Below are 14,171 nucleotides of genomic sequence, written 5' to 3'. Positions count from 1 at the left end.
CGCTGATAACGAGCGTTTAATGACTTGATAATGACTGACTCTGCTGACTTACCCCGGCAGCCAGTGTGAAGGGTGTCTAACGAGAGCTAATCACATCAGCGTCCTAATTGATGAGCCGCCCCTCCGCACTTCATGATGAGCTTTTGCCTTGCTGTGGACGTGCCCACATCAAGTAAGGGAGGGCTCAAGAAATTATTCCAATACAGTTAACCGCATTTGTCGCTAATAAGCAGCAGTAATATTAGATGAAAAAGAAGAGTATCGTTGTACGCTCGTTTTTCTTACGTTGCCAGTATTTGTGATGATATCCAAATTGTTTAAAGACTTCAACGACCGCAGTACGAGTGCTAGTTTTGTCAGCCCGTCTGTGGTGTTTCCTTTTATGTTAGCATTAAGCTAGCAGACCCCAGGGCCAAATTATGTACAACGGTACAAGGGGAAGCCAAACACCTGGCGGCGCAGGGCCGCCAGCCAACTGGGGCGCCGAGTCCAAACGACCCCCCCTTCGTCAATGGTGGGGGGGGTCCAGGGGCTGGGATGGCACATTCATCATCGGGCTTCCCGCAGGACTTTAGTGCTGCCGCGATGCCCTTTTTATGTCTTTGCTTGATGCAAGTCTGTTTATTGTTCGAGCTTAGCTTTTGGTTTTGATTCTCGGCAGTGTTTTTTTACTCTGATTCATTTTGTGTATTTATTCTATCACTTTATTTTTGTTCTGCCCGCTTCTTTATTTTGAAACCCCACTTTTATTTCCTCAGCTGCTGTCAGACAGCCAGGTGAACATGGTGAAGGTGGTCAACTCTGTAAGCGACGCGCTCAACGCCATGCAGAAGGAAAACGTAGGGCTGAAAGCACGCACCAAAGCCGACCTGCAGAGGGCGCCGGCGAGGGGCACCCGCTTCAAAGGCTGCGCTAACGGTAAGGCGTGTTTTGTGCGTGCAAGAATTGACCTGGGCAGCTCACAGCATGGGTTGATTGAGCGATAAATATGCTATTATGTTAATCATTTGTTATTATTGAGGAAAAAAGCAATTTGATACACAAGCGAATAATGAAGTCCTTTGAGCCAGCACCTTGCTCCTTTTGACTGGAGAAAAAAAATCGAGAAAGATTTTGCCGCAATTTCCGACCTTGTGTTAAAACTTTGCCTTTGACAGCCGCCTTGCTTTTTTCCTCCCCCGCGCTATTCTCCATTACAGAATCGTGGTCTGTGTGTCGTCAGCCCGACGTCGGGCTGACGGGCGCATCGTCAGCGCCACCGTGACCGCCGGCGCCAGGTCCTGTCAGGGAACGTCTCACAAAGCGTGCGCCTTCTCATTATTTTCGACAAAAAGCCTGCCGGCCCAGGTGTCCTGTTGGCTCAGCTGTCTGTCAGGGCTCATAGGTCAACTTTCAAGCGCAGCGGCGGCAGCAGAACCTTCTCCCGCCCTCATCTGACAAGCAGCTCATGCATGTTTTATCAAGTCGCACAGCGCAGACGCTATATAAAATGTAATATTTATCGGGATTGTGGAAATACACCGATCGCTTCTGTGATCAACTTTCACCAGTTGACTAAAAGGAACAAAATGTCCGCCGGAGTGGGTGCGAACGCTGTCTGTCGCTCATTGCAAAGCTGCGTTTCACAGCTGAGCGTCGCCGTACAGACGAAATATTCCAAGATCACTTCTGACAAATTTCATCACAGCCTAACAGCAACAATTTATTAGTCAAAGTGTTAATGATTTTGTTACGTTATGATGATTACGCTCTGTTTACCTCCCCAACGGGGGTGAGCTTTCTATTTTTTGTCGACAAAACCTGATGGGGTGATTCCAACAAAATTCAACACGACCTGATGCGGTGCCCCGATTTCTGTCTTTGCCCGGTGGGAATAAGACTTGTTTTTCTTCTGCGACATATTCAAAAATTGTCACAAAGGAAAAGAGCGCGAGTACAAATGGGCCAGATGGACGTCTTTGTTTTGTCGCTAATGACCAGAAGAGAAACGCTTGGCTAGCATTTCGGCGCTCTAATGTAGAACGTCGGAGCTCGTTAGCGGCTCGTGACAAGACGTGGAAAAAAAAAAAAACAACCTTCGGGAGCGCCGGGGATAAATCAACAGACGGTTTTGATGAATGGGTGGCGAGTATTGATACATAATCTATGTATTCATCCATGAGTCTTTATTTCCACTCTTTCATCTCAGCTATATTTTGTATCTCCAAATCGTTCAGGCGGAGCGCCAGCCAGCCAGCCATCCGTCCTTCCTCCATCCATCCGCGTCACATTAATCCCCTTTTTGTTCTTTTTTTTTTTCTCTTCTCCGTTTAAAATGCGGCCGGCGACGAATGCGATTGCTTCGGCAAGCCGGAGAAGTGTGTTTACATGAACTTGGCTCGGCGGGAAAAAAGACAAGCGGACATAAATCAAATGTGACCTTATTCACCCAGCGTGAACGACTTTGCGCCGCGTCAGCGTCTTTCTTGTCTCGCGGGGGGAAGAAGCCAAAGAAAGAAATGAAAGGAAATGGATGGCAAAACAAAAAAAAGTTTGTTGACGACGCTAACGCCGCCTATCGACTATGAAACACCCTTTGAACGTTTGTTACACATCAGGCCCACTAGTAGGGTGAACAAGAGTGACTTAGTAGGATTGCTTGCTAGCTAGGTAGCTAGTTGGCTGGATGGATGGAGAGATTTTTTTTTCTTGCTCAAGTCTGTCCTTTCCTCTTCTTGCCAGGCTCGCGTCCTCGCGATTGCAGCGACCTGTACGCTAGCGGCCAGCGCGAGGACGGCATCTATTCCATATTCCCTATTCACCATCCCAGCGGCTTTCAGGTCTACTGCGACATGACCACCGACGGAGGCGGCTGGACGGTGAGTCTTTTGACAGCATGTCATTCTTAAAGCGTGTTTCACATGAGATTTCCATTTGGGTTGTAATGTGCCGGGCTGCGTACGTGCGGCCTTGCAACGGTAAACAGCATCGCCCGCCGCCGCCGCTCGGAGGTGAACAAACATTGACGCGGCGGCGCTTTTTCAAGTTCTCTTTGGAAATGTCTTTTTAATGTGTTTCTCTGACGCACGCACGCACTGGCAATGACACGATATCAAGTGAGGCGCACTCCTCGGAGACGTTTATTTCTGTTTGTTCTGAAGTCTGAAGGGCTGCGCTTGTGTCTCTAATGGAGAGTCGACTCCTCGCGACATCTTTAAATGTTTACTTTCACATTTTGGGAATCTTTCCAAAGTACAAATCAAGAACGGTGTTAATTTTTTTCCTGGCTCTGAACTTTCTAGAAATAATTGGTTCCTTTCATGTCTGCCAACTAGTGCGTGAAAATGGCCGTGCGCTTAAAGGAATGCACCAAATTTACATTTTAAATAAAGTTAATTTCCGCTTTTATCCTCCCGCTATTTTGAGTATATTTGAAGGCCTTGGAGGAAGGAAGTTTGGTTTTGGCAAATGTGTTTTAAAATGAAAATGGACTTACTGACTTACTCAAACTGTTGATCAGCTTCATGTAGTGCTTTGACGCCATCTGTTTGCAAAAATGTCTTTTTCCTCTTTCTTTGTGGGAAGAGACATGCCGCACGTCGCCGAGGTCTGAAAGGTTAAGTCTGAGGAAGACAACCTTGACAAGACCTTTTCACTGCATTCTTCTGGCTGGAGAACAAGAAGAAACGTGTTCATTTGCGTCTGTTAGTGGCAAGGCGGCAAGTTTCCTTCAAAAATGTTTTCCCCTAAAAGATAATGACCTGTCCTAAAAAAAGAAGAAAGATTCTTATACTCACCGGTCGGTACCAATTCCAAGAACCGACGATACAAGTACTTATGAATTTCTCAATGACAGATTATTATACACAAAGACCTTTGCAGCCCCTCCCTAATCATTTTTAAATTATTTTTTTGATAAAGTGCAAGTATAGCGTCTGTCTGACAAGCTCCCCAGTTTGGTGTCTCAAAGTGATGATTTTAGGTTTTTTGTTTTTTTCCCACCTCCCCTGCGGTGGTGACAGGACACCCGCAGTGCAGGCGTCACTCGCGTGACATCGCATTTGCCAGACGGGCAAGGTCGCGGCCTCGCAATCATCAAATAAAGCGATACTATCAGAGTGACGGATTGCTCAGCGCAGCGTGACGGGTCGGGACGGGACGGGACGGACCGCCAAAGCCTGCTCGTCAGTCACTTAAAAAAAACAACTAGCTCTGCGACACCTTTTGCAGGCGTAACCTTCTCTTTATCGGATTTGCGATAGCTGATCCCGCCCGGTGTGTGTTGAGCTGATTGCCATCGCACTTGAGTCTCATTAACAGATCATGGCGGCGTCATCCGGAAAGCGGGCGCCGAGCCCAGGACGGGTTGAGTCGCTAGCTTTGCGGTCTGTCTCTCGTTCGGCTGAGCTTAAATAAGCAATGAAGCCATATGCCGCAGCCGCATTAGCATACCGCCGTGACATGTCGGCGGCGTCTTGAGGGATCTACGGGTTAGCTGGAGGGAGGTGGGAAGAAGAAGAAGACTGGAAGGCTTGGAAGGAGGGTGGGGTGGGGGGGTGAGGCGTCTGACTGGAATAAAAGGCAGAGAGTTGGCAATGTGTGATGATGACAACCATAGAACAGGGAATGAAAATGATTGCGACATCTAAAAGTGCAAGAATGGACTTTTTGAATCCAAATGTGCCAAAACTTAGTAGACAAAGGTGATGCCAACCATCGAGCGGGATGAGTTCCAACCTACAGAAGTCAAAGCTAAAACACTCGCAAATACTAAAAGATGCATCGGCCGTGCAAACCTTTTAAATGCGGGCAAATTTCTCCGATTGTGACTTGCGATAAAAGGTATATGGTGTAAAAATAAGCACAAGCCTGCATTATTGACGGTGCGGCGTCATCAAACGCCGGAGGGGCTTTTATCACGAGTCGCCGACAAATAAACCATTCAGACAAATGTAAAAGTTTCATCTGCAATGTCGGATTCCGCCGTGTTTGTGTGCTTTGGAGCCCCGCCCCGCCCCCCGTCCCTTTTCGGAGAGTTCTCCGACCAATGATCGGCTTCAATATTTCATGTTTGTTCGTTTGAAAGCAAATAGAAAGAAGAAATGGAATGCAGGGTCGCTCGCTTGTGGATGGATGCACGCGCGCGTGTCCTATTCATGTTTTTGTAAGGCAGCAAACCTTCAAAAAAGAACTTTTCCTTCTCTCCCGTTTCAGCTCCGTTCTCTTAAATTCTCATATCGTGTGACATTTGCTTCTCGCTTATTTTCTGTTATGCACCCCCTCTCAGGAAGAAGAAAATATTTCACCCCCTCAACCCCAAATCACCTCAGTGACTCTAAATAGTATCATTTGTCTACTAAATGTATGCCCCCCAACATCTCCCCAACTCTGTTGCAGCACCTACAGTGTCAGCAAAACATGACCACTTACACCACCATTAGTGTTCCACTCAACTCTGATGCTAAGATGTTGATCTCAATCAAATGTTGTTGCTAATCAAAACAGCAGCACGCAACCGAGTAACGTCGAGATCGTAATCGCTTTGTCGCAGACGGCCCGGAATAATCTTATCAGCCAAAAGCCAAGCAAGAAAGTGCTGGAGGATGATTGCCGCCACGTCGGTAGCGCGTCTGTCTCTCTAATAGGATTAGGGAACGTTCACCGGCATATGTTGCTTTGGAAAAGTCGACTTTGTCTTTTCGCCATTGAATTTGGCCAATCATCCATCATATTGCTCAGCAAAGCGTTAGCTAGCGCTTGCGTGTTTTGCGCTCCGCTCATAACAATCGTCGTCGCTTCGCTGCTGCTCGCCACGCCGACATCCTCCCGTGCCAGATTGTAAATCTCCTTCAAACAGCTTTTTTTTTTTTGGCGGCAAACAGCTTATGTTGGTTCTGGCCCGGCGTTGCGTCGGGGCTGTCGGCATGTCCCATCTGCACGCGGCGGCCTCCCCGCCGCTGACAGAAATCCCGCTGAAGTGCTTAAGGCGGCTCGCTAAGTAGCCTTCATCTACTGCGGCGATTACAGCGAGGTTAACGCCGCGCATGCAAATCCGACGGCGGGCGCCAAGGCGTTGCGTCGGGTGCGAGCTTCCGCGGGATTGACGTTTGGGCAGCGGCCTTGGGGGAAAAGAAGAAAAAAAACAAAACAATGTCAGTTCATTGACTCGATGGTTGACATGACTTTAAAGTTTCTAGCGTAGCTTGACTTTGAGATTTATGTTTGAGATTCAAACGCATACAGCAACCTCATGAATGAAGCCACCAGGGGGACTAACTACAGGAACAGGCCTGACATATTGACTCAGTCATTAACACACTCGGCTAATTAATAGAGCCCCCCCCCGCCCCCCTTAACAGTGGGTACCTTTGCATTTGAGATAAAAGCCAACTTCTTCCCAGCCATCCCTCACGTTGTCAATGCGGTCTTTACAGAGGATCGAGGCGCCTTTGGCTCAGGATAAACCTTTTCCACACCTCGGGATTAGCGCCCGACGAGACTCGCCTCCGCGGCTACCAATTGGCATTTGCGACCAGAGCTAGTTCTGCTCGGCGGATCAAAAAGAAGTGCGGCTTGATAGAATTAACGGCGGCGGAGGGGATCGGGCTTCATAATGGGGGCGCGCTGTCTGGAACAGCTAATCGCAGCAGACGTCAAGATGTCGAATGGTGCGTGTGGACCGTTCAGCGCCACGTGGTCGATGCTGTTTTTTGGATGAAGATCTCGGTTGATCCTGCATTCAATTTAGCGTCTGTATCAAAGGCATTAAGTTCGATTTTCTGCTTATACAGCGGCAAAGAAAGCCCAGACCAAAATTGTTGCGTAGAAAATACTGTGAAAAGAGACAATTAGCTGCCATTCTGATTTCACTCTGCAAATTAGTACACCTACACACACTATGGCACTGAATAATCCAAACCCGAACCCATTATGACACTTTTTGGGGGAGCGAGACTTGGTCCCGAGTTACTGCCTTTCTGCCAATGTGGAGCAATTTAGCCGTCCTTCTTTCTCTCCCCCACACCCTTTTCTCAAGTTTCCAAGCAGATTGTCAGTGACCTCAAAGTGTCTCGATTGACAGTTTTCTTTCTGATGTCTGAGTAGGTTGCAAAGCAGACAAGACAGAACAGCAGGTGATTCTGGGGCGAAAATGCCTTGTTTAGACCTCGCCGAGCATGTAGAACAGCTCGAATCAAGAATTTAATAGCTAAGAGCTGCACGGAGGGAGAGATTGAACTGCAGAATGGAGACGGCTTGATGCGAAGAGAGCGCGGCGCAATATGAAAAGAGGTTGCCACTGTCCCAGATTCGTCCTTGATATATTTCTTTTTTTTTTTTTGAACTCCGCAGGAGGTGAAGACAATTGATCTTTTCCATTCAAACTAGTCCGTTGCAATAAAAATACAAATTTCAGGCTTCAAGTGTTGCATTAACAGTCTGGTTATGAACGTCGATAGGCTTTAAAAGAAATGATTTGGCAGCAAGCCTGCGCTTCTGCGCCGTCTTTACAATATCGGCGACGACCAAAGCAGACATTTTTCACCTCCACTTTGACACAACTTTGATCACCTGATGCCCTGCGGCTAAAGTGTGAGCACGCTGGGATTTCAGAAGCGGCTCGGTGGCAGGGGCTTGTTTTGATGTCTGCTACAAACATTGGAGCTCGGCGACACCCTGGCCGATTGTGATTTGGAAGGTGTCAACGCCACGCTTTCTCAGCTGCGCGGCTCCAGATAAGGCCAACGTTTCGGCCCGGAGGAAATCATCGTATACGTGCCGAGCCTGTCTGGCTGCCTGAGAAGAGAATTTAATTGGAGATAATTACCCACAATGCTCACTGAAATCAAGTCATGTTTATTTAGGAGTCTTAAAGGGCCTCAATGGGTCAGAGTTCACCCCAAAAAAACAACAACTGGTCTACACCTTCCAGGAAGAAGAAGTTCGAATGACCCGAAACCAAGCGAAACCCCTTCTCTGATCGAAATCCGATGGACATCGGCGAAAGATGAGGAACAAAACGTTTCAATCCAGCCGCTTGCTCGGAAAGGAGAGCAATAATTGTCCTGTCGTGGGGACGGCCAGATCGCGACCCGCAAGGTCGACTTGTAATTAAAGTGGAGACGAGAACTGCCCGCTCGCCTAAGGATGGCACGGCGCGTATTGAAGAGAGGCCCGAGGCACTTGAACCCGCCCGCGGCTGCTCCACGCTTGACTCGGGCGTGCTTGGGCTGACCTCGCAAATGGTTTGAGGGTTTTGTGGAGACATTTTTTCTTTTTACCCCTTGCTTATAATAGTCATAAAATATAGTAGCTCAACAATCGGTGTGAGGAGTGGCGGTTGACCGTCTTGTGTAAAAGCTTGCTGGAACTCAACGAAGCGCAGAGAGCAATTTCCCACTGTGAGCTTCACGTCAACGCAATTCACATTTAATTACGTTCTCTTTTCATTTTTTCGACAGATTGCCTTTTTGCCAGGTAGTTCTTGTGCGCATTTGCTGGCTTCATTTTCCCGTCCTGCGCGTCCGGCCAACACTGTAGCGCTTTGAAGGAGTCATCACAGCGGCTGGCTGAATTTCCCTCTGTCTCATTTAGTAACCCCCCGTCCCGCTTTGTCCTGTTTTGTCCCGTCCTGTGTAGGTGATCCAGCGCAGGGAAGACGGCTCGGTCAGCTTCTTCCGAGCCTGGGAGTCCTACCGGGAGGGATTTGGCAAAATCACCGGGGAACACTGGCTCGGTAAGTGTTTATGTATTTCCGCGTCAAAATGAGCAACTGCTTCCCATACTGGCCCTTAGTCTCCTGTTGGATAAAAGTGTTGGTATTGATCTTTTTGCAGTTATGTTTTGAAATGGCGACAGCTTACACTGCATTGCAGTTTAGAAATACCGATACAATGGGCCCTTAGTCTCCATTTGGATAAAATGGGTCTCATGCTGATGGTGGTTGCTGATATTTTTTTTTTGTTGCAATTCTGTCTTCAAATACTGATGGTGCAAAAAAAAGGCAGAATAAAACAAATGGCACAGTAATGCAAAGTAACAGTTGCTGCTGGGGCCCTTAGTCTCCTCCCGGAAAGAATAGTTTTAACGATGAGAATTTGTTGAATGGATCATCATTTTTCTCTATTGGCATTATGATACTCGATTGTTTATATTTTCCTGCAGCGGTTCTTTGCCCTCTGTCTCCTATTACATCGAATTCAACACATGCTGCTTTATTTTTATTTTTTGTTTTCGTGTTTGATACTCCGTAGTCTCCCTTTTCGACTGTTTCTCTAGCTGTCTTTAGTCAAAGTCAAAGTCTGCTTTCTTCACATGCCAAGACACACAAAGAAATCGAAATTACGTTCCCACTATCCCACGGTGACAAGACATAGTACACAATATACATACAAGTAAACAACACAAAAAAATAAAAACAAGAAGGCACAAACAATGAATAAATAAGAGTGATGAAGAAATAATAAATAAACAAATAACATAATAAATAAGAGGAGCAAAAATGGAGCAAGTGTGCATACAGCAGACAGTCAAAGTACAGGACGCTACGCAGAAGGGGGGAGAGAGTTCAGGATCCGAACAGTATGAAGCTGTTGGTGAGTCTGGTGATGCGGGAGCGCAGGCTCCCGTACCTCTTCCCAGAGGGCAGAAGATCAAACAAAGAGTGAGCGGGGTGACTCACATCACTCACAATCGTGGTCACCTATTGAATAAGATGTATCGTAAGCTGAGAAATACATCCTGGATGCGATTTCAGCTTTGGTGTCCATATTTGTTTGCAAGTCTTGTATTTGCACGTAATCACTTTTTGAAAAAGCCCTTCGGCGGATGTTTGTCAAAACGGTCGCGGCAGCCTTCGGCAAATTGCCTAACCTTGTAACCCACTGACGCCCCCGTCTCCGGGATGCAGTCGGCTTCATTCAAGCTGCGACTTTCTTCCAAGTTAGCCAGATGCCTTTCAGACAAGGTCGCCGCGAAGAGGGAAAAAAAACAAACGATACAGTAGAAACACTTTGGTGCCAATTGACTCGTAAAAAAAAAAAAGAAAGGGCAAAAAACACAGCCATCCCCACGCCCAAAGAAAGCTAATCTTTTGCTGAGATGTTGTTTCCTGAGGAAATTTGGCTATGGCCTCAGCGTTTTAATGAGCTTTCACAGTTGGAAGCGTGTTGTTTGTGTTTGTGTGTCTTTGAAAGCTCACATCTCAGCCGCACATCACTTTGGAAGAGCAAATGGAGCCTGAAGAGAAAAAAGAAGTTGGTCTCAGTGGCGCACACGCACACACGTGCGCGGTCAAGGTTCCGGGACGCAAAAGACGTCCTCTCTCATCTGCACTCTGTATAAAAAGCACTCTCTTGAACACTTTGGGAGCGCAATGTGCCCGTGGGGAGGCGGCCCCGTCGCAAAGCGGAGCGGACATCATGTTTGCAATGGAGTGGAGGAGCCCGCAGAGATTTGGGGCAAATAGCCGCAAAGTAAAATAACAAGAATACGACTCGTTTTGATGGCCAGATGGTTGCATAGATGACATTTCGCCCTAGGCCCTTAATCTCATCTTGGATAAAAGTTGTCTCATGAAAAGAAATAGTGTGATGTGATCAGGATAATGCTGTCCACAGTCTCCTCTGAGATGCCGCGCTCCATTGTCTGCTTGCCCTTAGTCTCTCCTTGGATAAATGTCTCATGCCTAGAAATGATTGAAAGTGACCCGTATTATCCTCCATTGTTTAATTTTTGTGATCCTCCACAAGCTTCCACTTGGTTTGCAGCAGTCCGTTTTCATATTGCCCTTAGTCTCCTGTTGGATAACATTTGACCTATAGCAAGAAATAGTCTTCTCTGATGTCTTTTTTGCTAGCTGGCTGGTTGTTGTTTTTGTGCATGTGAGAGGGGCTAAACGGTGCAGTTTGCGATTTCAAAACACAAACAATGGGGGGGGGGGGGGAGAACGGCGGCGGGATGTACGGCTTTCCCGCCAAGTGTACACACGCGGCGAAGGAGCCGGCAGACCAGACGCACTCGTCGCCTTTTGCGGCTCGCCCAGGGTGCGCTATTGTCTCGTCACCGCCGTCATCGATTGCCCTCGGGGCAAACATGAAAAATGGATTGAGTCTGGGGGAGAGAGCGGGAGAGCCAACGTCATTGCGGCTGCCGCCTCAAGACGGATAAGCGTTGTTTGCAGACGCGGCCTTCTTTTTTGCTCTACATATTGCACCGCTTCACAAATTGCCTTCTTTTTTTATGGCCGTGGGACGACTCCAGATGTAATAGCTACGAAACCAGATGAAAGATGTTGCTACAGATGGGCTACAACAGCTACCGAGCACTGTCGTCTAACCCACCAATGGAAACGCACCGTCGAGGGTCGTGGACTTAATAATAAAGTACGAAATGTAAAAGCACAAACAAAAGAGTTCGACATTCACCCATCCTGGGTTAATGAGCCCCGCAAGGCCACCGTACTTCCAGCACAACTTTAGACGCCGGTTGTCTTTGGACATGGCCGACAACTCCGGCGTGATGTTTGCGTTCTTCTTCATCTTTTTTCTTCATCTTTCTTCATCTGATGCGGCCAGTCAAGCCTGACTTCTTCTTCTGACAAGAAGAAATGAGGACAAATGGCCGCACTGTGCAAAAAATAGCTGACGCGTCAATGGAAAGCGCACGGAGGGGCGAGCAAAAGAGATTTTCTTTAAAACGCCGACATCAATACGGCAACCTTCAAGCGCATTCTGTCGCCACCCATTCCTCCGATAGTTGGGCGCTTCCCCAGAAGTTCGGGTGCTCGGATTGATAAACTCACCTAGTAAGCGTCCGGCGAGGACCATTCCGACTAAAATCCATCGACGTTCTCCGTCCGTCCCGCTGTGAGCGGTAGCCCGCCGAGCCGAAGCCCTTTGTGAGCGTCGTGTTAAAAGGCTGTCAGTCAGTCAGTCAGTCAGTCAGTCAGTCAGTCAGTCAGTCAGTCAGTCAGCATCTACTATTTTATTTTTAAGCCTATTGACCAAGCTTCGGAAGAGACAACAAGTCTGAAAAATCGAACTCAACCAGGCGTGAGCTCGCTTGACAACTGCTTTCTCGTTTGTTTGGCTTGTGGGAGGGCTCGGATGTGATTGTTCCTTGTCACTCACTGATGACAACTCATAGCTTGCACAATAGCAATCAGCAAACATGCTAAAAAAAAAAAATCCAGCCATCCATTTCCTGAACGACTTATCCACAAAGTGTAGCCTACAATGTCGCATCAACACAGTTTAAAACAATTTACTTTAACCTCCAGGATCCTGCGTCGTACCTTTCTAGCGTCTTCCTAGCTAGCGCTAAGCTGATTTGTCTCTAAAGTTTGTTTGTAAATTCAATTTAGTTTGTTGCTAGCGGGCCGATAGCAGTTAGCCGCTCGAATGAACCTCGCATGTAGCTTTTAGCTGCTTCGGCCATCCAAACAGTACTCCCTGAAGACAAATAGCTTTGACGCCTAATTGGAAGATTGGAGTGTTTTTTTTTTTTTTCTTTCAATAGCCAATTCGCTACTCAATTTGCATCACAACTCTACTTCATTCTAACTCATTTCAATTACTACTTAGATTTTTCATACAAGGTGCAGAATAAGAAAAGCGCTAACACACTAACAAGTAGGAATAATAACAAAACATCAATTTCAAACCAATACAAACAGGAAAGAACCAACTTAGAGAAAAACCTACACCTGACTCAAGAATGGTTCCCAACAACTTTGTGTTCATAAACTAAGCAGCCAGTCCAAAATAAATGCACAGAGCACGCTCGGCTGTAGCGACCATAACAGACGTAATAAGTTGTATTAGCAGCCGTAATGCAGACAAATGCGCTTGATTGGCGGCGGGCAAATAAAACACATGTAAGCCCTTATGGATTGCCGTTATCCCAAAAAGCCCAAAATGCTAATGCGCCTACTCGAGTGTTTAATGAGCCAGCTGTAGCGAGCGTCAAGCGAGACCTCATCAAATTCATTTGATACACAACAGCTTTCGCCCGAGGACGTCAGACGCGCCAGCGGATGTTATGGATCGGCGAGGGGGGTGTCGTGATCGGCTTTAGGCGAGAAAAACAATTATTTGTTTGGGCTAAAATAATCTGAAAGTTAACGTGTCAGAGTGTGCGCCTGCATACCTAAAATACAATATCGATACATTTTCTGTTTGAACTGTCACTCAAGACCGATTTTCTCATTGAATTGGTCGTTTTGTTCTACCCCTAATATATAAATAATATTTTAATTTGGCTATTACCAGATGCCGATGTTTAAACGAGGCCCTCGCGAAACATATTTTGTTCTTGACGGATTTCACGTCCCAGCACCCGTATCTGGTCCGCGCAGGGCTCCAGTAAAGTCGGCTTTCAACGAGCAGCTCTCGTATATTATACGGGCGACCTTCTGCGGCCGACGGGAGCGAGTCCTTCACGGCGGCCGTAAAAGCCGAGGTGGCCGTGCATGTGCCAGGCGGGTCCTTTTTAATGGAACACTTTCCCCCGCCGCCCCCGCGACCCCTGCGACTCTCGTGACGTCTTTATGTGGACGGCCGAATTGCGATGCCTCTCGTTCGGGTCTCCGGGTTATTCATTTTCACTGTGTCCTCACGTAATGTTTTTTTGGGGTCATCTAAGGCGTCGTCAATCATTGGAATTCAAAACAAAGTTGCGCTTACTTCGTTTTAATGACATGGGCCCCACTAAGAATGACTTTGTAACAATAAGCCAAAGGCACACAAGCTTGAATGCCACCCTCGGTTCTTTAGTTGTTGTTGTTGTTGTTTTTTTTACCCTGCGTGTGTCTCACAAATGTTGTGTTTCTATAAAGAGTGAGCCATTGTAACACGCCATTGTGCGTGCTCACCTTATCAAACAAACCAAAAGGAGACATCTTTGGTTCAATAGAATAGAAGAATAGTGTGAAAGATGTGTTGTTTACATCAGACTTTTTTTTATTTTCATTTTTCCTTGTACTCAGGCTGCAGTCGCTTTTACTTACACTCTTGCCACGTGACTTACTTGATGCATACGTCGTCGGTACTTTTTTCACATGACTATATGCCATTTATGTATTGTATGGCAAATGTGGCCCAATCTTCATTTTGCTGCAGCGGCCCTTAATCTCCCTTCAGATCATATCTTTTGGCCTCGTCATCTTCCATTGTATGCTAGCTCACTTTTTTTCT

The 14,171-nt window shown here is 47.0% G+C and overlaps 1 protein-coding gene across 2 annotated transcripts in view; it reads left to right on the top strand.

Moving 5' to 3' along the window:
* The window catches only part of LOC119131074 (fibrinogen C domain containing 1), a 39,279-nt gene that overhangs the window by 15,918 nt on the left and 9,190 nt on the right, over positions 1-14,171 (top strand). For both annotated transcript variants that reach the window (XM_037265205.1, XM_037265206.1), the window contains 3 exons: positions 759-918; positions 2,722-2,858; positions 8,617-8,713. In XM_037265205.1, coding sequence (XP_037121100.1) covers positions 759-918; positions 2,722-2,858; positions 8,617-8,713 — 394 coding nt within the window. The remainder of the gene's footprint in view (positions 1-758; positions 919-2,721; positions 2,859-8,616; positions 8,714-14,171) is intronic.

Source organism: Syngnathus acus, chromosome 12, assembly GCF_901709675.1.
Source record: "Syngnathus acus chromosome 12, fSynAcu1.2, whole genome shotgun sequence".
Lineage (NCBI taxonomy): Eukaryota > Metazoa > Chordata > Actinopteri > Syngnathiformes > Syngnathidae > Syngnathus > Syngnathus acus.
Note: the sequence above shows the minus strand (reverse complement) of the source record. Positions and strands in the feature narration are given on the sequence as shown.